Genomic DNA, 23,547 nt, shown 5'->3' on the forward strand with positions numbered 1-23,547 from the left:
GAAAAGTATGCGAGGGAAAAGCCAACGGCAGGTAGGGGGCCTGTCCATGTGCTTTATTGGATAATGATCTGCATGTATCAGGTTTAGGATGGATTCTGAAGGTTAGTACTGACATAGATAAGATTACAAAACACAATTACTGTATAGCACTTCTTTGTCAAATTGTTTTACACATCTTTCATTTACTATACAACTGATACATTTATGTACATCATTTTTTATATAACCATTTTAATTATTAGGTGCTAATGCAATTAATATGATTTTTGTTTTTAGGGTGAAGATATTGATTCATTCATTAATATGCTGATAAACAATGGAAAGATGTATAGTTTTGTGCAATCTATGTGTAGCATGATGGTAAGTCAATATACCAGATACTGTATTATTTAGTTTGAATAATGTCTGGGACTAGCTGACGGAGCACTGTTTATTATATGTATTTTTCTCAATATTATTTTTTATAATGACTACATCTTTTTTTTTATTTTTGACTACAATTGAAAAACAAGTCTATAAAGTATAGTATGTAGAAAATGGAAATATTGTACAGGGAATACAATTGGCTGTTGCTAACTGAAGATTCTTCCCTCACTATGTCGACAAATGAAATAGGTAGGTCAACATGCATTTGCTCGACATGGTCATTAGGTTGACACAAGGATTAGGTTGTACAGGTAGACATGAGTTTTTATTGTTTAATTTTTTTTTAAAAAGGCGTTTTTTCATTCTTTACTATCCAAGTAGGCATACAGGGGTGAATTTATGAAGCTTGGAGAAGTGTTATCTATCCCCATAAAGAACGTTATGAGCAAGGTGATAATGGTTCAGCCAATCAGCTACAATATGTAAATTGACAGGTAAGAGCTGATTGGCTGAACCATTATCACCTTGCTCATAACGTTCTTTATGGGGATAGATAACACTTCTCCAAGCTTCATAAATTCACCCCACAGGGAGAATATAATAGTATGCCCGAAGCATGGCAAGCAAAGCAAGCCATGTGAGGGGATGCGGTACACTTATACGGTGTCCATGATGACTTAAGTTTTTCATAGACAACAAAAAACATGAAAAAAAATCCATGTTGACCTTTTCATGTCAACCTTTCCCATGTCAACATAATGCTTGTGTCGACCTAATGACCATGTTGACCTAATGCATGTTGACCTAATTCATGTGTCGACGCAGTGACTGTCGACCTTAATGGTCAACCTAAGGCTATCTACCTAAGTTCTGTTGACCCTATGACCCATACCCGTATATTATATACACAACTGTTATACTGCAGTAAGGTACATAAGGAAATCCAAAGTCTCGTGTTGACATGTTTCAGCCTCTCAGTATTGTTAATACTTTTTCGTCTATATAACTATACCAAAACATGGGAACACCAGGAGTTTGTATGTTAATGTACATGACATGAGTGCACCTCGATATAAATCAGTGAGATTACTTTTGGAGTAAACTAATTTTTGAGTACCAGAACCCCTGCTGTAGTGTTTCATATATGTATATAAAAAGAAAAAAGTTTGGTACCGTGTTAGCCAGTTGATAAGAAAAGTTTTATTGTTCCTCAGTGAGAAAAACAAAATAGCAATCTAGCAAATATGATACCTTTTAATGGCTAACAAAAATAAATGTTGTTAAAATGCAAGCTTTCGAGACTTCTTAGGTCTCTTCCTCAGGCATGGTATAACAAGGTGTGTGAAGAACCACATATATATACACAGCAGAGTAGGAACAAGATGTGATAGATGGACATTCTTAAGATCAAAACAAAACAAAATAACAGAATGAGCTTGTAAATTGAGTCCTTAATTGGTTTGTAGATAAGTAGTGTGAAAGTTTTATTGTCTCTAAGTTGATGACAGACCAGAGTTAGAGCTCCGATGCCCTCACTCTCTCTGGGCCAGTCTCCTCAGATGTTGTAGTGGGCCATAAATCCCTCGGATAGATTCAGTCCTGTGTTAAGGGTGTCAAACGTTGTCATTAATTTGTATTCCCAGACCCTCCTGTCTCTTTGTGATTTGAAATTTCCTTTTAGTATAATCACTTTCATATGATCCTGATTGTGTCCTGGGCTGCAGAAATGTTTGGCCACAGGAAAGTGTGTCTTTTTTTCTTTTATTGTGTGGCGATGGGACCTCATCCTTGCCTTAAGTTTTTGTCCTGTTTCTCCAACATACAGACCCCCAATAGGACATTTGGTGCACAGAATCAGGTACACTACATTGGTAGTAGAACATGTGAATGTCCCTGGGATCTTATAGTCCTGTTGTGTGTTGGGGATCCGTACACTGTCTGTAGTGAGGATATGGGCACAGGTTTTGCAGCTCCTTACATTGCAGGGATAGGTTCCTCTTTGTGTAATGGATGGCAGTGAACTTCGGATTATAATATTTTTCAGGTTTGCAGGTTGTCGGTAACATAGTAGTGGAGGGTCTGGGAATATTGTTTTCAGGCGGTCATCTTTGTGTATGATGTGATGTAGTTTTTTTGCAGTTCTTCTTAGCACCTCAAGCTGTGGGTTGTAGGTGACTACCAGGGGTACACGGTTGTTTCTTTCTCTTTCTTTATATTGGAGAAGTTGATTTCTGGGTATCCTGATGGCTCTGATAATCTGATCGTTGATTGATGTGGGATGATATCCCTGATTTAAAAAGGTCCCTTTAAGTTGTTTTAAGTGGACATCTCTATCTGCTGGGCTGGAGCAGATGCGATGATATCTGATGGCCTGGCTGTAGACAATGGATTTTTTGATGTGTTTCGGGTGGAAGCTGTCCCATCTGAGGTATGAAGGCCGATCCATGGGTTTTCGGTATAGGGTTGTCTGTATTGCGTTGTTTTGAATTGTTATAGTGGTGTCAAGGAAGTTTATCTCGGTATATGAGTAATTCATTGTCAGGTTTATTGTTGGATGAAATCTGTTAAATTTTTCATGGAAATGTATGAGTTCTTGTTCAGAATCAGTCCAGATGATCAGGATATCATCGATGTAACGGAAGTAAGCCAAGGGTTTGATTGAGCAGGATGCCAAGAAGTCACTCTCGAGTTTTGCCATACACACAACAGGACTATAAGATCCCAGGGACATTCACATGTTCTACTACCAATGTAGTGTACCTGATTCTGTGCACCAAATGTCCTATTGGGGGTCTGTATGTTGGAGAAACAGGACAAAAACTTAAGGCAAGGATGAGGTCCCATCGCCACACAATAAAAGAAAAAAAGACACACTTTCCTGTGGCCAAACATTTCTGCAGCCCAGGACACAATCAGGATCATATGAAAGTGATTATACTAAAAGGAAATTTCAAATCACAAAGAGACAGGAGGGTCTGGGAATACAAATTAATGACAACGTTTGACACCCTTAACACAGGACTGAATCTATCCGAGGGATTTATGGCCCACTACAACATCTGAGGAGACTGGCCCAGAGAGAGTGAGGGCATCGGAGCTCTAACTCTGGTCTGTCATCAACTTAGAGACAATAAAACTTTCACACTACTTATCTACAAACCAATTAAGGACTCAATTTACAAGCTCATTCTGTTATTTTGTTTTGTTTTGATCTTAAGAATGTCCATCTATCACATCTTGTTCCTACTCTGCTGTGTATATATATGTGGTTCTTCACACACCTTGTTATACCATGCCTGAGGAAGAGACCTAAGAAGTCTCGAAAGCTTGCATTTTAACAACATTTATTTTTGTTAGCCATTAAAAGGTATCATATTTGCTAGATTGCTATTTTGTTTTTCTCACTGAGGAACAATAAAACTTTTCATATATGTATATAGTAGTATTAGTATAACATATAATACATTTTTGTATTTCTCTGCAGGATGGATCATTAAAAGCTTCCAATTTTGATTTTACATCAAACGTTTCTATAGCGGCCAAAATTGTGGTAGGAAAAACATAATTTTTCTTTGATAATAAATATTAAATAAGTTAACAGATCAGATATGAAAACGATTCAGAATAATATCTGTGTTTTATCACATACTAGTTAAAAGCTTGTTTTCACTCTGTCTATATCCAGCCCTGCAGAATACATGCCCCCCCCCCCCCCCGCTGCCAATTACTCTCGCTAACATGCGAGGCGAGGGGATGTGTAAACCAACCTGAATCACCCCCCAAATATGCCATGCAACACCACTCAAGGCACCCTGCAAGTGTCCCAAGGCACCTCAGGGTGCCACAACGCAGAGTGTGGGAACAACTACTTTAAGGGGTAAATTTAGTAAAGCTTCTAAAAATGAAAATAAGTGATGTTGCCCATAGAAACCAATCAGATTCTGGGCCAGATGATCTAAGCTTCAAAAGTGATAAACTGGAGAGTGATAAACAGCCAACAGCTGATTGGCTGGCTGTTTATCACTCTCCATTTTATCACTTTGGAAGCCCAGTGCATCTGGCCCCTAGTCCAGGCCTGGCCAACCTGTGGCTCTCCAGATGTTGTGAAACTAAAAATCCCATCATGCTTTGCCACAGTTTTGCTATAAGGGAGTGTTAAAACTGTGGCAAGGCATGCTGGGATTTGTAGTTTCACAACATCTGGAGAGCCACAGGTTGGCCAAGCCTGCCCTAGCCTTTTAGGGGTATATTTATTAAGCTCAGTGAAGTGATAAAGTGTCTGTTTTTTTATCACTGGCCAATCAGCTCCTAACTGTCATTTTTCAAACCAAGCCTGTAACTTCACAGGTAGGAGCTGATTGGCCGGTGATAAAAACCAGACAGTTTATCACTTCACCAAGCTTAATAAATCGGCCCCTTATTTCTCTATGGCATCCTAGAAAATGATAGACAAAATCTGATTGGTTACCATGGGCAATATCACTTCTTTTCATTTTTAGAAGCTTAAGTAAATTTACACCTACTGTAAATAACTATTCAACTTTTCTGTTAAAAAAAACCACACACAAACACACACACTACGAGCAGACATTCTGCTTTGTAAAATTATGCTAGAACACTGATACAAAATTGAAAACAATTAAGAAGATAATATGTATGGGAATGAAATAAAAAATGACATTAACAATAATAATATAAGCAAGAAAAACATACTTTTAAGTACAAAACATACATGCAATAATAGTCTTAGAGAAAACTGTATATAGAACTATAGACAGCCGTTTAGATCATTTCAGCAATGTGGATATATGAAAGTATATACTTTATTACAGTGTCATAAGTAAACCCATTTTTCTTGTCCATGGGAATACAAGCTTTAACCAGGGTGTGATATTTGCAGTCACTGTCTATGGCAGGGTACTGCAGGCAGTAGGAAAACAGGATTTTTAGAGGGGGGTTTCCAAATGTAATCCAAAATCTCCAACTCTGCAGGGCATTGGAGTAAGTACGCGAGTCGGGGGGAGTGGTAACAGCCCTAAAAAATTTGTATACACTGGCTACTGTATGGAATACAGTATTGGTATTTAACAGTACAGATGGCCTAGTATATGCTCTTTCAAACATTTAAATAAGAGAAGTGGTCAGGAAAAGGTTAAACATATATTAAATAAATACAGAAACATAATAGAAACAGTACTGCACTTTCTAAGCTCACAATCTTCCACATCATGGTAAGGCTCCTGTCTCTTCCTCCTGGCAGCTACTCTCTGGTCCATTGCGATGTTTGAGGGCTCAGATCCACACATACAGTAAATGTGGTGGAAGAAGCTGGTACACTAGGCATATGCCACAGCTCTGCTCTGTCCCTTACACTGCATGATGTGGTGGCAGCTCTACTAATCATATTTTAAATCAGCTATTGTCACAATTTAAGGTACTTGCCAAGAAGATGGGGGTTTCGGGGCAACCAGAGGACCCCCCCATGTGTTTGCCAATGGAATGGCAGCAGATCAGGGGGACTGCAGGGACTCCAGTCTAGGGTCCCCCTTCTGGCCGCCCAGAAAGGGGAGGATGCCTCCCCAGTTAAGGGCAGTCTTCCCGGGGGGCCAGTCATCCCGCCCCCTTTCCTGTCCCTTTCACACCCCATCAGGGGTCCCACCCCCCTAGCCTCACTGAACTGGCTGCCCAAACAGAAAGTAGGCAACTATGCTCCGGTCCCAGAAAGGGTTACCAGGACTGGAGTTTATAAAGTGTAATTTGTCATAAACAAAGTAGTGTGGCCAGTGCTGCAGACACAGGTCTCACCAGGCATTCCAGGTATTCGAAAAGGGGAAGTGGTGCCCTGCCTATTTTATCAGGGAACCATGGTAATATAAAAAGGCTTTGCAGAGAACCTTCTAGGTCTCAAGTAAAAAGAGGAATAGATCCAATGGTGAAGGACCCACACAATGCAGATGAAGCTTAGATGTGATCACTAAACTGAAGTTGAAATCTTACACAGAGACATTGATATATACAGTAACAAGCGCTTAATCTAATAAACAATTGCAGCTGGTAAATCCCAGAGACCATCTAACCTCTGAACAAAGACAATACTGGAAACACAGGGTTTTTTTTTTTTGAATAACCAGCGCAGCTAAGAAAACGTGCTTGTGATTCAGGAAATTCCGCTTGCTGACATATCAATTGGGATTTTAAAGATACCTTTGATGTATGAGAGTTAGAAAAATGAAGTAAGTGTTGGTCTTTTATGGATAAGCCCACCTGATTATTTTCACCAAGGATTTAAAGAAACTGCTATGTGTGTGCAAGAGTGAAGTAGAAAGTAAGTGTGGTTCTTCCAATTACCTATCACCACATTTTCCTCTCCTGAATCACAAGCAAGTTTCTTAGCTGCAATGGTTATTCCCAAAAACAACTGTGTTTCAAGTATAAGGGCGGTATTCAATGAGAATACCTGCGAGGTGCAGCGAATCCTTTTTAGGAATCGCTGCACATTCGCCACGTTCCGGAGCCGGCGGGCTCCGGTATTCAACGTGTCAGGGGCTCGCTGCCCCTGACTGGCGAATATGAGCTCCTGCGGCGATTGCCGCAGGGAGCCTGAGGACGGTGGCAGGCAGAGAGATGGTAGTCTCTCTGCCTGGCCCAGAGCGTTTGTGGGGGTTAGGTGGGCTCCACGGGTGCCAGGCAGCACAGCCTGCCCCCCGGGGGTGCCAGCAGGGGACATATATTCACTATACCCGATCGTAACGATCGAGTGCAGTGAATATATGAATATGTAATGAGCGGCTCAGCTCCGGCGCCCCCTGCTGGCTGGTGTGTAAAAAAAAAAAAAAAAAAAAAAAATTTTTATTAAATATATATTCAGGTGCTTACAGCACATGAATAAAAATAGCATGCCCCTCCTCAGAATAAAATTCCTGATTTTTAGACACCAAATGTAAAAAACAAAACACTTTATTTTAAAAGTTCACATTCCACTTCTCCATAAAAAGATAGCGATTGCTACTCGGTGAATCATGGCGAAAAAAAACCTTCAAATGTATTCGCCATGTGGTCATTGAATAGGGTGATTCACCGTTTTAGTCAGAAATTCGCCAAACAGCACAAATTCGCCATAAAAACATGGCGAATCAGGCTCATTGAATACTGCCCTAAGTGTCTGTTTATAGGTTCCCTTGTACGGTGGAAAAAGTCTCTAATACTGTCAGGTTTGGATAAAATACTAGTGTCATTACACAAAGTTACTTCATCCATGCATGCATACTCTCCCGCTAGTGCCATGAGACTCCCGAAAAAATAGCCAGATCTCTCATATTTGACTGCTTCCGAGTGACATGGGCAGGATGCACTGCTCAAAACAACAACATAAAAACTTTGATTGTGACCAGCACACATGTGAACAAATGATCTTGACACAGGGGTTATAAAACCCTCAGGATCAATCTTGTATTCCTGTGGACATAAACAATAGCTCAAATAGTGACTGTAATTAGGCATACAGTACTGCTGACATTATTTACACTGACAGGGGCAAACGCAGGATTTTCAGAAGGGGGTTTCCAGAGGGGCGGAGCAAAGCATGGAGATGGACACTTAGGTGACCCAGTATATGCCGGGTCAGTTAAAGTACAGTATTATAGATAGACCAAATGTACATACAGGGGCAACAACAGCAGTGTAGACCTCTGGGCATAGCAATGAATTGTGGCACCTACCAATCCTCCAGCGGTAGGGGTGGGGGAAGCTTTGATGTCCCGCGGGTGGTAGGGGGTATTATATCAACCACTCAGCATGTAGGGCCTGGATCAGTAATTTCCACTAATTACTGTACCCCTTTACTGCACAGATGGTGGGAGATGGGTTGGGAGAAGGGGGCATTGGGCTGAATGAAGGGGCCCTGATATATAACTTTCAGGGTGGTAGAGGATGTTTAATATGCAGAGGAGGGGTGTATAGTGGAGTGGGCTTATTATTCATATTTTCTGGTGGGAGGACAGCTTGCTTCCCAGAAATACATTTTTTTAGATTTTAATGGAATTAAAATCCCACCTACCAAATGCTATTGGGGACTAGGGGATCAGATTTCAGGAGGCAGAGCAAGCTGCCAATAAGTATATAAAATCACATACCAGGTGTGTGGAGCTGGAGCAGTAACCAGCTGCTGGAAGGCTGATATCTCTGGTTCTGGGCACAGTAGAGACAAGTTACTAGTGTCCATCAAAGGGGGAGAGTCCCAGCTTGTGGAATAGACCCTAAGAAAAACTGTAGGTTAGACAGAACCTGAAATATCTGACTGGGAAGAGCAATTAACAGGCTTGGATGGGGACCACTGCTTTGAAGTCAGATATCTCCGGTTCCCAAGGGACGAATTTTAAAATTCTTGTATCCATGGAAAGAGGGGACCCTCGGCTTTCAGCCTAGGACCATTAGACTCCTAGGGGGGTTTCTGGGTACTCAGATACCCCCCCTGCGTGCGCTACTGACTGATGTCAGTAGTCCTATAAACGATTTTAGACTAATATTTCAATTAGATGTTATTTTGGTTTTTATAGTATGTTTATATATTATTAAATGTCATTCAAATTATTTCACTTTCATATTATTTTTTCTATTGGTGTTCTTATAACACTATCCTATTTTTTCTTTTGCATATATTTTGTAAGGTAGGATTCCGTTACATCTCAGCAACTGATAGATATCTTGTATTTATCAATAATCAAATTAATAATAATAAAATACACAATTCTTCATACCTGCGTGCTTTACTTCACACCATGGGGGTTATTCTGGTTCACTCGCAAAGGCACAATCACTAATGGACAAAACTATATGCACTGCAGGTGGGGCTGATGCAACATGTGCAGAGAGAGTTAGATTTAGGTGTTTTATTGTTTCTGTGCAGGGTAAATACTGGCTGCTTTATTTTTACACTGCAATATAGATATCAGTTTGAAGTACACCTCCCACCAAACTCTAACTCTCTCTGCACATGTTACATCTGCCTTGCCTGCAGTGCACATGGTTTTGTCCATTAGAGAGTGATTGTGCCTTTACGAGTGAACTAGAATAACCCCCCATGAGACTTGCTACTAATACCCCTTTCACACCAGAAATGCAGAGACCTACCCGGTAAGTAAATTTCAGGGACATTCCCGGGTTGGGACCCATTCGCACATGCTTTTGAAGCAGGGATAACCTGGGTCGGCACCTTTCACACTGAACCCAGGATGACCCTGCATTTCTATGAAAATATTATTGAAATTGGCTTTTTTAGGCTCACAAAGATGAAGTAATTAGGGAGAGGGGTAAAGGGAGAGAGGGCGGGCCTTTGCAGAAATTGCAGGCTTTCAGGGGTGAAATAGCACTGCTGGGGTCTGTTGTGCCACAGAGCTTGCACAGTGTCTTCCTGTATGCTGTGTGATTGCCAATACAGACATTCTTGGCTTTCAGGGGGTTAAAACGCACTTCTGGGGTCTGTGGTGCCACAGAACATGCACAGTGTCTCCCTGTACGCTGTATGCTGCTTCTGGGCGTGTCCATGAGTGTCCACCACAACAGGAATTTGCCCTGCTAGCAAATCAGCATTGGCAGAGGCAACACTGGAAGGAGGGACATGTCCCTGCACCTTTCACATCAGCCAGTAGTCCGGGAAGGACCCAGGAGCAACCCTGCTACCTAGCAGCGTTGAAATGCCAGCAAATTTAACCCAGTAATTTGCCCCTGGAACCTTTCACACCAGCGCTAGTCATGGGTTGTTCCTGGACCCAACCTGGGAATTTAGGCTGGTGTGAAAGGGGTATAAGAACCTTCACTAAAGTAAACAACACTGTCATTGTGGAGCAGCTTGCTATGTCTGTTTGGCTCAGCAGGTGCACAATTGCATGGGTTACATACAGTAGTATGGCATCTTATACATATTGGATTTTCACGTCCACAATACTGTACATTAGTCGTTAGAAAATAATTATGCTTTTAATGCTAAGTAGAAACAATACATTTCAGAATAGTACTGTAGCCATTTAGAACTCTTACATCTTTTAAAGGTTTTAAGTTCTAACTTATGTTTTTTTTTTTTTTTCATTATAGGGAGGATCCATCGGCTTAGCATTTAAAGCTGTTGGTGGGATATTTAGTGGTTTAGCTAATGTTGCTGGCAATATTGTAGGTGGTGTTGTTGGTACTGCTAGCAATGTTGTAGGTGCTCTTGCTAATGCTGCTGGAAATGTTGTAGGTGATGCTGCTAAAGCTGCTGGAAATGTTGTACATAGTCTTGGTGGCGGACTTACTAGTGGTCTTACTGGTGGTCTTGGCGGTTTTGGTGGTGGTTTTGGTGGTGGTCTTGGCGATTTTGGTGGTGGTCTTGGCGGTTATGGTGGTGGTCTTGGTGGCGGTCTTGATGGCAGTCTTGGTGGCAGTCTTGATGGCGGTCTTGGTGGCGGTCTTGGTGGCAGTATTGGTGGCAGTCTTGGTGGCAGTCTTGGTGGCAGTCTTGGTGGCGGTCTTGGAGGCGGTCTTGGAGGCGGTCTTGGTAGCGGTTTTGGTGGCAGCCTTGGTGGCGGTCTTGGTGGCAGCCTTGGCAGCAGTGTTAGTGGTAGCTATCCTGGCAATGGTGTTGATTATATTAGCAGTATTGGTGGAGGTTACAAGACCGCAGGTGGTCTTGTTGGAAAGAAAGAAACTGTTCGGGGATAAAAGAGGTAATATATTATCATGTTTACAAAAAAAACATTTAAACTTTTTTTTATTAAAAAGTGATTGTGTAAATGTATGTTAATTAAACAAATACAATGAATTGGAAATAATTTGATAAACACAAAATGTATTTTTTTAATTTAATTCTCCCTGACCTTGGAGATATTAGGGAGATAACTAGTTATCTATTCTCTTGCTCACTTCGCTGTTCCTCCCTAATCACACTGCCTACAATATTTTACTGTATATGGGGATTCTCTTCTATCAAGAGAAGCTGCTTATATTTGTTTGAGAAAGAGGAATAAAGATTATATTTTATTAACTGGAGAAATGTTGGCTCAGATGTAATCTAATAGCAGTGGATCAGACACAGTTTGGCTATATGTGGGACTGTATATTAATTATCAGGGTTGTTCCCTAAAAAGTAAAAATTTATTGTACATTATTTGTTACTTGTTTCCTAGCACGGCCACACCGATCTCCATCGGGGTGGTCGTGTCGGAAAAATTGTGTCGGTCGCATCGCATGCGATTTGGTCGCATGCAATGCGACCGACGCGACCGACCCGATTTTTTTATTGAATCAAATATGAATAGGGTCCCTGGGACCCGATTTTACATTGGATTCAATGTTAAAAATTCCCTAGACCCCCAATTTAACAGCGTAAACCCCACCCCGACAACCCGAAGCGTGGCGAGCTCAGTGAGCCCGCGAGGGGAGGCGGTGCGCGTCCTCCGACCTTTTCATTCCCCTACTATCCACGTCGCGTGGAGTTGAGAATATATAGTGTGGCGAGCGCAGTGAGCCACCGGGCCCGAAGCGTGGCGAGGGGACGCGTATAACTTCACAGGTATAGGCGTCCCCTCGCGGGGCTCGCTGTGCTCGCCGCGCTTCGAGCTCGGTGGCTCGCTGCGCTCGCCACACTATATATTCTCAACTCCACGCCGACGTGGATAGTAGGGGAATGAAAAGGTCGGAGGACGCGCACCACCGCCCCTCGCGGGCTCGCTGCGCTTGCCACGCTTCGGGTTCACGTGAATAGTGGGGTGACGACGGGGCCATATATAATGTGAAATGGGTCATATTGGCCCATTTCACATTTTTTACTATGTGAGATGGACTTTATCAAGTCCATCTCACCTTGTGCCATGGCACAAGACCGACGCGATGCTCCCGATTTCAATGTTAAAAAAATATTTTAACATTGAAGCCTATGGCAAAATCGCGGGCATCGCGTCGGTCGCGTCGGGACCAATGTTAATGGTCGCGACCGACGCGATGCCCGCGATTTTCCCTTTGCCGGCAAAATGGACCTGATTTCAAAGGAAATCGGGTCCATCGCGGGCATCGTGTACCTTAACTTAAAGGTACACGATGCTCGCGATTGTGGCTGTTCTAGGAAACAAGTACCCATTATTTAATTGCTAATGGGGCTATTTAACAATGCTTGCTTGCCATGACAGCGGAAAAGAGGCTGTCGTGCTAGGTACATTAAATCACTTTCCCCCATGGAGTGAATGTTTTCCCTTCCTAGATGTCCTGAAGAAACTGGTGATATTACAGAGCATAGGCTGCATCTGGTTAAAATGTGACAAAGCTTAACAGAGATAAACTTTTTGAAGCTCAAGTCAGACCACGGTTCCCATAAAAAAAGCTTTCTGGAGATTTCCAATAAGGTCTCTGTTCAAAAAGAACAAGAATGATTGAACTGAGCTTTTTTGAGGAAAGTATTAACACATTCAATTTAAACCAGGCATGTCCAACGTTGGCCCTCCAGATGTTGTGAAACTACACATCCCAGCATGCTTTGCCACAGTTTTGCTATTAGAGAATGCTAAAACTATTGCAAAGCATGCTGGGATGTGTAGTTTCACAACATCTGGAGGGCCAATGTTGGACATGCCTGATTTAAACCATTTATTATGCTTTTTCAGCACACTTAAATTTATTCATAAAAACGTAATATGCATTAAAATGCACAAATACACTATAAAGGACAATGATGATTGGTGCTGGCCTTCATATAACTAATATCAAAGGAAAAAGTTCCACTTTCAATGGATATGTGAAAAATCTTTGAAATTATTACTTTTGAGGATATCACCCCACTAGTCCTTCTTTAGATGGATCCTGTTCCTATTGGACTCCAGTTGGCATGGTGATTGAAATGGGGGGACAGTTTTAAAGCACTCCTGTATCTGGGATATCTTGCCACTACTGCAAGCTGCAGTAAAGATGTTTCTCTGTCCTGAGTCGACTTAGAATGACCCCAAATTTGTACCAATGTACATTTTCTGTCCTGGTTCAGGTATCCAGTTGAAGGAGATGATGTACTCCACAGTCCACACTGGAATGAAGGAATGGGGGTGCTATAGCCTATGTTGACTGTCGCGTTTCACTGGGTAACCCCCAGCTTTTTCAAAAATGATACTGTTCCAATGATCTCTGCACACGTATTTCCCAATTAGTCTATGCTTACCCTGGTATAATGTGAAAATTAACAGTTCTTCTTCAATCATATATCAACACATTATGGACATTACATACGGTATGTCTTTGGTTTAGTGAGACTTCATCTAACTAAAATCCCCATGGAATTTCATCATATAAAATTACTTCCCTGCCTATGGAGATACCACTGTAAACTACTTGTATTTATAGATGTAATAGCAGCTACAAAAAAAAAACACGAAAATATGCTCATTTTATATGTATTAAATGAAGTCACCTAACATTACAGTAGGTAGGTAAACTGTTTAGTGAACTCACTATCCAAGTCAACCAAGGAGAATGTAATGTTGCTGCAGCTGTAGTCATGTGATAAGTAACAATTATAAGGTCATTGGAAAGCAATATAAAAAAGTCATGTGATTGTTCCCTCCATGACATGGAGTAACAGTTGTCATGTCATTGGTCTGTGTGTGTGTGTGTGTGTGTGTGTGTGCGTGTGCGTGCGTGTGTGCGTGTGTTTACATTTGTATGTATTCATTATTTTCTGCAATATTTTACAGGCACCACATTGCCCCATGCTCCATGGACAAGAAAGTGATACAGTCTACATTTCTTCATATACAATGTTACTCAGTTATTCATTATTAAACACTGTTGTGTCAGTTTTACATTTACATTCTTTAGTATCACTTAATTGATAATAAATACCAAGCATTAACTTTAAAAAATTAGTCTGTTTATTTTAAGTGTTTGTATCTACTGCATATTGGTGACAATAAAAGAAGGAATACTCCCTTTTCATATAGTTTTAGACAATAAGGTACAGATGGAGCCGGGCTCATTCAGGCTGGGGCTGACGATGAAATCGCCAGCAGCTAGCCTCCGCCATCTGCCGTCGGCTGCTGGAAGGGGGCGCGCACACATGAGACACTCACTCGCCCCATTCCGAAGGAGCTCCCTGTCAGTCCCCGGCAGTCGGCATTGGTCGCTGCCACCTCCCCGCACCCCCCTAACCCTGCCCATCTCCCTGAAGTGGAGACGAGCAGGATTTCTGCTCCCCACCGTCGAGTGTGTGGAAAGCGCATGCGTGTGAGACGCTTGCGTGTCCCAGTCTAATGGAGTCCCTCTCAACCAGCGGGGTTATTCTGGCGAGCACTGGAGCTAAATGAGAGGGGCTCCATCTGTAAACTATCAATTTTTCAATTATTATATGTGGTGAGTTTTTGTTGGGTACCAGAATTTATCTAAGGATACATTAATCACTCTCATAATCAGACCATGTAGGTGCTATGGGGCCTAATTTTTGCTGAATTCACAAAATTCTAGAAAGCAATGTATTCTGGAACTTTAGTTTAATAGCTCCAGAAGCCATACCTGTTGTAGCCTATGCGTTACTTTCTGCAATAATTACCAAGGATCATCCATAGGATCCCTCCTCGGCACTCTGCCTCTATGCATGCAGTCAGCCCCTGAATCCCACCAAAAATTTCCATGAACGTAGATTTATGTAGTGATGAATGTACATATGTTTTCCCCCTACTCTGGATTCAAGTATACACAAGTGTACATGCAAAGACATAAGCATTTGAAATGCATCTCCACTTGTAACTGAAGGGGAGTTTTCAGGTTTTGCCTCTTACATTGTCAATAAATAGTTTACATTGGACCACCAATCTCTACCTCAAGTAGTCATGGCACTCAATTTGGAAACTGATCTAATCTAATAAAATGGCAGACAGTGTTTTTCATTACAATTGGTCAGAATTATTTTTGACATTGGACACAATTTAGACCTGATCGTATGGCTGCGAATTTGCACAGCGGACAATTATCGATACATGTTTTCGAAATGCACGCCATTCGCAAAATGATTGACAGGAAGTAGGCGTTTGATGGTGGAAACAGGCTGTTTAGTTGGAGTGCTGAAAACAAAATTATTTTAAGGTGATCCTGTTAAGATGGGTTTTGGACATATCCGCATGGCTGCAAATGGATGTGTAGCTGTACACATCCACTCGCACAGCATGCACATTGGTTCGGAAGACAAGATTTTACTCCTTAAATGAACGCTGGCAAGCAAATTCGTGGCTGCATGATCAGGTCGGAACCAGGCCCATAGTGCAAGCTTAAATGTTTAAGAAAACAACTTTTCTTTTTATGAAAATATAGTGGCAGGAACAGAAAACCTCAAACATACAACAACCAACTTGATTGTGTGCAACTTTACTTCCAACTTCACATGTAGGACCCATCCAAGTGTATACTGTCCTTACTCCCAGAAGCTTAGCATCACCCAGGTAACTGTACGGGAAAGCACATCCAAAAACTTTATTTGTAGACACAACTGCCATTCTTTACTGACAATGTCAGACACCTAACTAGCATAAGTATTACCCATATATCCCCAAACCAAACAGACCACATACTGTAGCTATACAATCCTACAAGTGAAACAAATGCCCATCCTCAAGGAGGACCATTTCCATCCCATACAGAATTGGAATCTTGGCCTTTCACCAAGCCCTGGACTCCATGCTGAGCCAGACCGATCAGCACACAGATGCTGGCATTTGCTGCAAAACTGCCAAGGTAGAACGGTGTACCTAGAAAATCCACAGTCAGGTCCGACAACTACAGTAGGAGCATAATGTTCTTGCCAAGTAGATGGTAGCATACTGTGGGGGGTATGCAACCAACCACGCTATTTCCAACAAGGGAAATAGTGTCGGGTGTCTATTCAATGCTGTCTTTCCCAATAGCATTGATGAGGCATCTCGGCATAAGGAGCACGACTTTAAAAACTGTCGGGCCCATTCTGCCGAATACGGCCGTGGATTGTCGAGCTCAAGGCGGAATCTCAATGATCCACAGCCATTTCTCACGGCCATGCCCCCTTTTCACGATGATGAATCCCGCCTGCCGATTTGTTGTTGAGCAAAATGCTAACGGGCCAGGATCACGGCTGTCGGGGCAAAACGACAGACATGATCTGGGATTGCATACCCCCCTGTATCTTGCAATAACTTACTGTACATTTGTCGCATTACAGTCACAGTAAAAAACAAAAAAGTTATGGTGGGAGGAATAGTCACTACTGATCATTTTTGGAATAATTTTAATGGCCTTTGCTGTAATTTGAGCCACATACAGTAATATGAGGACACATTGGTTCTCCAAGTGATGATGCATGCCTATATATGTATATTCGCAGGATGCAGTCAAAATCCCGACGGTCAAAATCCCGAATGGGTCAAAATACTGACAAGGACAAAATCCCGGCATTTAAAATCCCTACAGGGTCAAAATCCCAACATTTAAAATCCCGACAGGGTCAAAATCCCGACATATAGAATGTACAGGTGAAACAGTCTACATGACTTTCGGTCGACAGGTGTGAGGTCAACATGGGTTTTTTCACTGTTTTTTGAACCAACATGTGCCGACAGGCGGTATTTCATGCCCTACCATCCACTAGGGTGTGGTGGGAGCATAAAATAGTGTGCCGAGCGCAACGAGGCACCATGCCCGAAGCATTGCGAGCGAAGCATTGTGAGCGAAGCGAGCGATGCGAGGGGCTGCAGTTCACTTCCAACTGTGTCCATGTCGACTGTGTCGACATTCGGGTCAAAAAACAGTGTAAAAATCCATTTCGACCTCGCACCTGTCGACCGAAAGTCATGAAGACTGTTTCACCTGTACATTCTATATGTCGGGATTTTTACCCTGTCGGGATTTTGACCCATTCGGTATTTTGACCCTGTCGGGATTTTGACCGTCGGGATTTCATACTGAATCCATATTCCTCCATAACACAGCCAGACTTGAGCCACAAAAATCATTTGTATGGGCAGAAGCAGCTAGCCTTTAAAACTAATATACATATTATACCTATCCCACAGACTGAGAAACAACTGGGAATATGGCTATGTGCAGGACAACAGGAGCAAAAGGCATTCAGATACAGCAAAATGTCCACTAAATAAATTGTCCTATGAATCCACTGGCCAGAAGCCTAAAACAGGCTGCCACACTGGAAATACCATCAGACTACAGTATAAGTCCCTGGAAGCCATATAGCAAATAAAAATGCTTGCCCCACACTCGCACAGACGTATAGCAAGGCAATAAGTACTGTAAGCAGCATTGCACCAGATAATTCTTTTTCAAATTGTAAAAACAAATTAACCTTGAAACAAATACTGTAATCCCAAATTAAGACATTAAATACACAAAGAAGCCAGTTGTTGTAATTAGCTGGAGGCCTATAATATCTGCCAATAATGAGATTTGCAGTACTTCCTGTCCAACCCCATGGACCTGGGCAGCAGATATTAGTGCAAATCAAAACATTGTACACCCATTTAAGAAATACCAAATTAAATAACATGCAATGAAAAACTACAAATGAAGGAGTCAGGTGCAATAATTTCCCAGCAACAGGCATAATAGAGGAACACTGTCAGTGCAGGACAACCAGTGAGACAATAATACACATTGGAATGGGTATGGGATTAGACATTTCCACCTCTAATGAATAGCATGGTGTATGTAAAGCCCCATACACACTACATGATTCTGGCCACGAGTTAACAATATCTTCCACAGATCGAGTATACACATTAAATGATATTAGTAAACAATATCGTTCATTGCCTTCAGCAGGACACACTGAATATGCAGGTGCCTGGCTATTTAGCCAAATTGACGTACATGTTCAGCAGACATCATCATTAACTGCCCCCCCAGAGGGGGGCAGTGAACCAAATGAAGAAATCTGCTCCCCCAACCTAGAGGTATTGTCTCAGCAGGAAAATGGAACAGGAAGCCTATCCACTGCAACAAAAGATAATACCAATCAAAACCGAATAGATATAGGCAGAAAGATGAACATAGCTAGCAGCAGGAGAAGCACAAACACAACTTTAAGAGCTATGTGTGCAAATGCTAGAAGCTTAGGAAATAAAATCCCAGAACTAATTGCAATAATGACAAGGGATGAACTGGATATTGTGGCTATTACAGAGACATGGTGCAATGAAAATCATGACTGGGACATAGCTATACCAGGATATACTTTATTTAGGAAGGACAGAATGGGAAGAATTGGAGGAGGGGTTGCAATATATGTGAAAAAAAGTATAAGGACTACCTTAATACAAAGTATTGAAGAAAAAACTGAGGCCTTTTGGGTGACCATAGAAACAGGGGAGAAGGCGATTTTTCGTATAGGGGTGATCTACAGACTACCAGGTCAGGAAGAGGAACTTGACAAGAGCCTATTGCAGGACATCAATAAAATGGCATTAAAAGGAGAGGTGATAATCATGGGAGACTTTAATCTACCTGATGTAAAATGGGAGCTGCCTGTTGCAAGTTCCACCAGAAGTAGGGACATGCTGAATTCCTTGCAAGGAGCATCCCTCCAGCAATTGGTGAGGGAGCCCACTCGTAAGGACGCAATATTAGACTTAATACTTACAAATGGTGACAGAATATCTGACATAAATGTGGGTGAAAACCTGGGATCCAGTGACCATCAAGCAGTATGGTTCAAAATAAAGACATAGACTGACTCATCGCACGCAAAAACAAAGGTGTTAGATTTTAGGAAGGCTGATTTTGTAGAGATGGGAAACTCTGTAAGGGATTCTTTGGCAGAGTGGAGGAACTTGGAAGGAGTGCAGGATAAGTGGGAAAAATTAAAAAGTGCAATTCTAAAAGCAACAGAACTTTGTGTCAAAAGAGTTAGGAAAAACACACGAAAAAGGAAGCCATTGTGGTTTGCAAAAGAAGTAGCAAGTATTGTGAAAGCAAAAAAGTTGGCCTTTAAGAAATTTAAGAAGACGCAGAAGAATGAGGACAAAGAGGTGTATCTTGTTAGACAGAAGGAGGCTAAGAAGGTAATCAGATGTGCAAAAGCACAGGCTGAAGAGAAAATGGCTCAATCAGTGGGTAAAGGGGGGAAAACTGTGGAAGTTTTCTTGAGGGGGACAATGTAATAGCAGATAATATTAATAATTATTTCTGCTCAGTATTCACTGCTGAAAGAGAGGGGAAGGGGCCACAATTAAGTTGCAAGTATAGTCAGAAAACTGAGGGAGAAACAAGTACATTTACAGAGGAGAAAGTCCTCACAGAACTCTCAAAACTGAAAGTGGATAAATCAATGGGGCCAGATGGGATACATCCAAGGATACTAAAAGAGCTCAAAGGGGAGCTGGTAAAACCAATAACAGAATTATTCAACCAGTCACTAGCTACTGGAGTAATCCCAGAGGACTGGAAAACAGCGAATGTAGTCCCACTGCACAAAAGTGGAAGCAAAGAAGAGGCAAGCAACTATCGACCAGTGAGCCTTACATCAGTAGTAGGGAAATTGATGGAAACACTCTTAAAAGAAAGAGTTGTAGAATATCTCAAAACCAGCAATTTACAGGATCCAAAACAGCATGGGTTTACTGGGGGAAGATCATGTCAAACAAATCTTATTGACTTTTTTGACTGGGGTGACTAAAGTAATAGATCAAGGTGGGGCTGTAGATGTAGCTTATCTAGACTTTAGTAAGGCTTTTGACACTGTCCCACATCGCAGACTGTTAAATAAACTTGAAAGCTTGGGATTGGATTCTAAGATAGTTGAATGGATAAGAGCATGGTTGCAGGACAGAAAACAGAGAGTTGTAGTAAACGGAGTACAGTCAAAGGAGGGAAAGGTTACAAGTGGAGTACCCCAGGGATCTGTACTTGGACCAGTGCTTTTTAATATCTTTATTGGTTGATATTGCAAATGGAATTGAGGGTAAAATGTGCCTTTTTGCAGATGACACAAAGGTATGCAACAGGGTAGACACACCAGGAGGGGTAAAACAAATGATTGATGATCTAGGTAGATTAGAGGAATGGTCAAGAGCATGGCAACTACAGTTTAATGCCAAAAAATGCAAAATCATGCACTTGGGTTGCAAAAATCCAAAGACTAAATATAGTATAAATAGCACTATAATGGAAACTACTGAGGAAGAGAGGGATCTAGGTGTCACTATTTCAGGGGACTTAAAGGCAGGTAGGCAAAGTAACAAAGCAATGAAGAAGGCAAGTCAGATGCTTGGTTGCATAGGGAGAGGTATCAGCAGTAGAAAGAAAGAAGTAATAATGCCACTGTATAGGTCATTGGTACGACCTCATCTAGAGTATTGTGTTCAGTTCTGGAGGCCATATCTCCAGAAGGATATAAATACATTAGAGACTGTACAAAGAAGGGCAACTAAAATGGTGCATGGCCTACATCACAAAACGTACCAGGAAAGACTAAAAGATCTTAATATGTATACTTTAGAGCAGAGAAGGGAAAGGGGGGACATGATAGAAACTTTCAAATATATCAAGGGTTTTAACAAGGTACAGGTGGGAGACATTCTTCACAGGAAGAGGAGCAGCAGAACACGAGGACATGCACTGAAACTAGAGGGAGGAAGGTTCAGGGGAAATTTGAGGAAGAATTACTTCACAGAAAGAGTAGTAGATAAGTGGAATAGCCTCCCATCAGAGGTGGTAGAGGCAAATACAGTAGTACAATTTAAACATGCTTGGGATAGGCATATTGATATCCTTACAAAAAAATAAGGATCAAATATGGTTTGAGGTAACATGTTTAAAAAAGGGGCAGACTAGATGGGCCAAGTGGTTCTTATCTGCCGTCAAATTCTATGTTTCTATGTTTCTATGTTTAACGATGTGTGGAAGTAGACATTAATGATATTGGGGGAAATTTACTAAAGTAAATTTGTAAAAAAATAGGTGTATTTGTATCCAGAAATACACTTATTTTTGACATTTACTATCCCGAAAATACGGCAATTCGTAGTCGTATTGATGTGCTATCAATACGAATACGAATTGCCGTATTTTCGGGATAGTAAATGTCAAAAATAAGTGTATTTCTGGATACAAATACACCTATTTTTTACAAATTTCCTTTAGTAAATTTCCCCCATTGAGTTTACAGATAGAGCACCTCTCATTCCCCCCTGACGAGCGCCAGGGAGCACTGGCGGAGAGGCGCTCCATCTGAAACGGAATCCCTGTCCATCTCTGCTTCTGCTCCTTACATGTAATCCACGTCCCCTCGTGGGGCTCGCTGCGCTCGCCACGCTTTGGGCTTGGAGGCTCACTACACTCGCCACACTATATAAAATCAACTCCACGCCGACGTGGATAGTGGGGTTATGAAAAGGGTGGGAGGACCCGTAACGCTTCCCTTTACGGGAGTTTGGGGGTTTGAAAAGATGGTATTTGCTAGTATGTAACATGGAACACTGGCAAATGTCTCCTTCATTGTGAATGAGATGCACTTGCGTCCTCACCCCCTCTTTGGACAGTAGACGCACGCGCTACAGAACCCCTAACCCTGTCGGCAGGGTTGATGGCAGGGTCTGAGATGCTTCTGTGTTTCAAACAGATGGGGGGCCTCTCCGCTGGCGCCAGCATGATCACCTCTCCACCAAAGAGAAAAATCATGCTGGCACCGGCGGTGTGAGAGAGGCGCTGACTATGCTTGCCAGGGACGCCGGGGACAGAGATTCAGTTCACGGCCACAGTACGGTAGTTACTTGTGTAGTTTCACAGCGGCAGCCTATGCTGATAACGTAGCTAAGGCTGCCGCCGTTAAACTACACAAGTAAGGCAGCCGTTGGGTTAAGCTATTATCGTAGCTTAAAACGTACAGTAAACTGCCGCCGTGAAACTACACAAGTACCCATTCCCAGTACGTGTGTTACTGTCTACTTGACCACTTACAGCATCTATGATAGCATTGCAAAACACAATTTCTGAATAGAACTCAAATGTGTGCTTATATGTACATGTGTTTGCCAAACCAGTGTCTGCTGTTACCAGTTTTTACATTCATGCATTCATTATTACGGTCATATTTTTGCCCATCACACAGTAACCTAGCCCTTTATTCTGAAAACACACACACCCCACCACACGTTCAGCAACATGTATTCTTTACCCTCCACTTTACACCAAACATATCAATAGTATTAGTAGTAAACACAGACAACTTCTCACTTGTACAGTTATGCCCAAGTACATCGTGGGTGCGTTGCGCATAAAGTGCGCCATTCAAATCGCGCCTGGATCGCGCCTGCTCCTTGCGCTATAGTCCCGTTATAGATCGCGTTATAACGTAACGTAATCTTGTAAATGTAACCTGCACTTACACTCACTGACCACCAGATGTCACTTTTCCCAAACAGTACAGCGCATGCGTAAAAATCTCTTCTACAAAACAGTGGCCGCCACGACTTTTCACTACGGATTTTGTCCTTACTTTACGGACAGTTTGTACAGTATTTATTCGCAGAAGCAGCTACGTACGGTCATTTATGTAATTGGTACAGAAGCCATGCTAACCTTTGCTATTGCTGGATGACTACTTAAAACATTATTTGAGGACCTACAGTATCATACTTTACACTACGGATTTTGTCCTTACTTTACGGACAGAGTTATTTTATTTTATTCGCAGCCGCAGTGACGTACTGTATGGTCATGAACTGTATGTTATTGGTGCAGAAGCCATGCTAACCATGTGCCAAAAGTAAAATCACAGGCAATAGTGGCCTAGCGGGTAGAGGCACGGCTTCACTATCTCAGTATCAGTAGTTCGATCCTCAGTTGGTTACATTATATTTTTATTTTTGAAACGTTCTTTTTTTTTTTTTTTAAACCAATACAGGTACTGTACTGTAGTTACAGTAGTTGGTGCTTATCAAATTCTTTCGGACTTTTCCACAAACAAAAATTCACAATGGCAGGCATCCATGTACACGATAGTTAATACCCATACTGTACATACTGTACGGCGCTACAGAGAACGTTTTTTTTTTTTCGCAAAATAGATTTAGCTTTTCAGGTAAAACTCCTTGCCTTGAGGACCGTGTTTCGGGATAAAATTCGCTAACCTTTGCTAACCAGTCACTTTTCACTACGGATCTTGTCCTTAGTTTACGGACAGTTTGTACAGTATTT

General features: G+C 41.8%; 1 protein-coding gene across 1 annotated transcript; it reads left to right on the forward strand.

Annotated features, from left to right (window-relative positions):
• Nucleotides 1–337: 337 nt before the first annotated feature.
• Nucleotides 338–14,206, forward strand: LOC146074199 (uncharacterized). Its single transcript, XM_083182049.1, has 4 exons — nucleotides 338–360; nucleotides 3,851–3,916; nucleotides 10,456–11,066; nucleotides 14,073–14,206. Exons 1-3 carry the CDS (start codon nucleotides 346–348, stop codon nucleotides 11,059–11,061), a joined length of 687 nt encoding a protein of 228 aa, XP_083038175.1. The 5' UTR covers nucleotides 338–345; the 3' UTR covers nucleotides 11,062–11,066; nucleotides 14,073–14,206.
• The last annotated feature ends 9,341 nt before the right edge of the window (nucleotides 14,207–23,547 follow it).

This window comes from Crinia signifera, chromosome 4 (assembly GCF_055691185.1).
Source record: "Crinia signifera chromosome 4, ASM5569118v1, whole genome shotgun sequence".
Taxonomy (NCBI): Eukaryota; Metazoa; Chordata; class Amphibia; order Anura; family Myobatrachidae; genus Crinia; species Crinia signifera.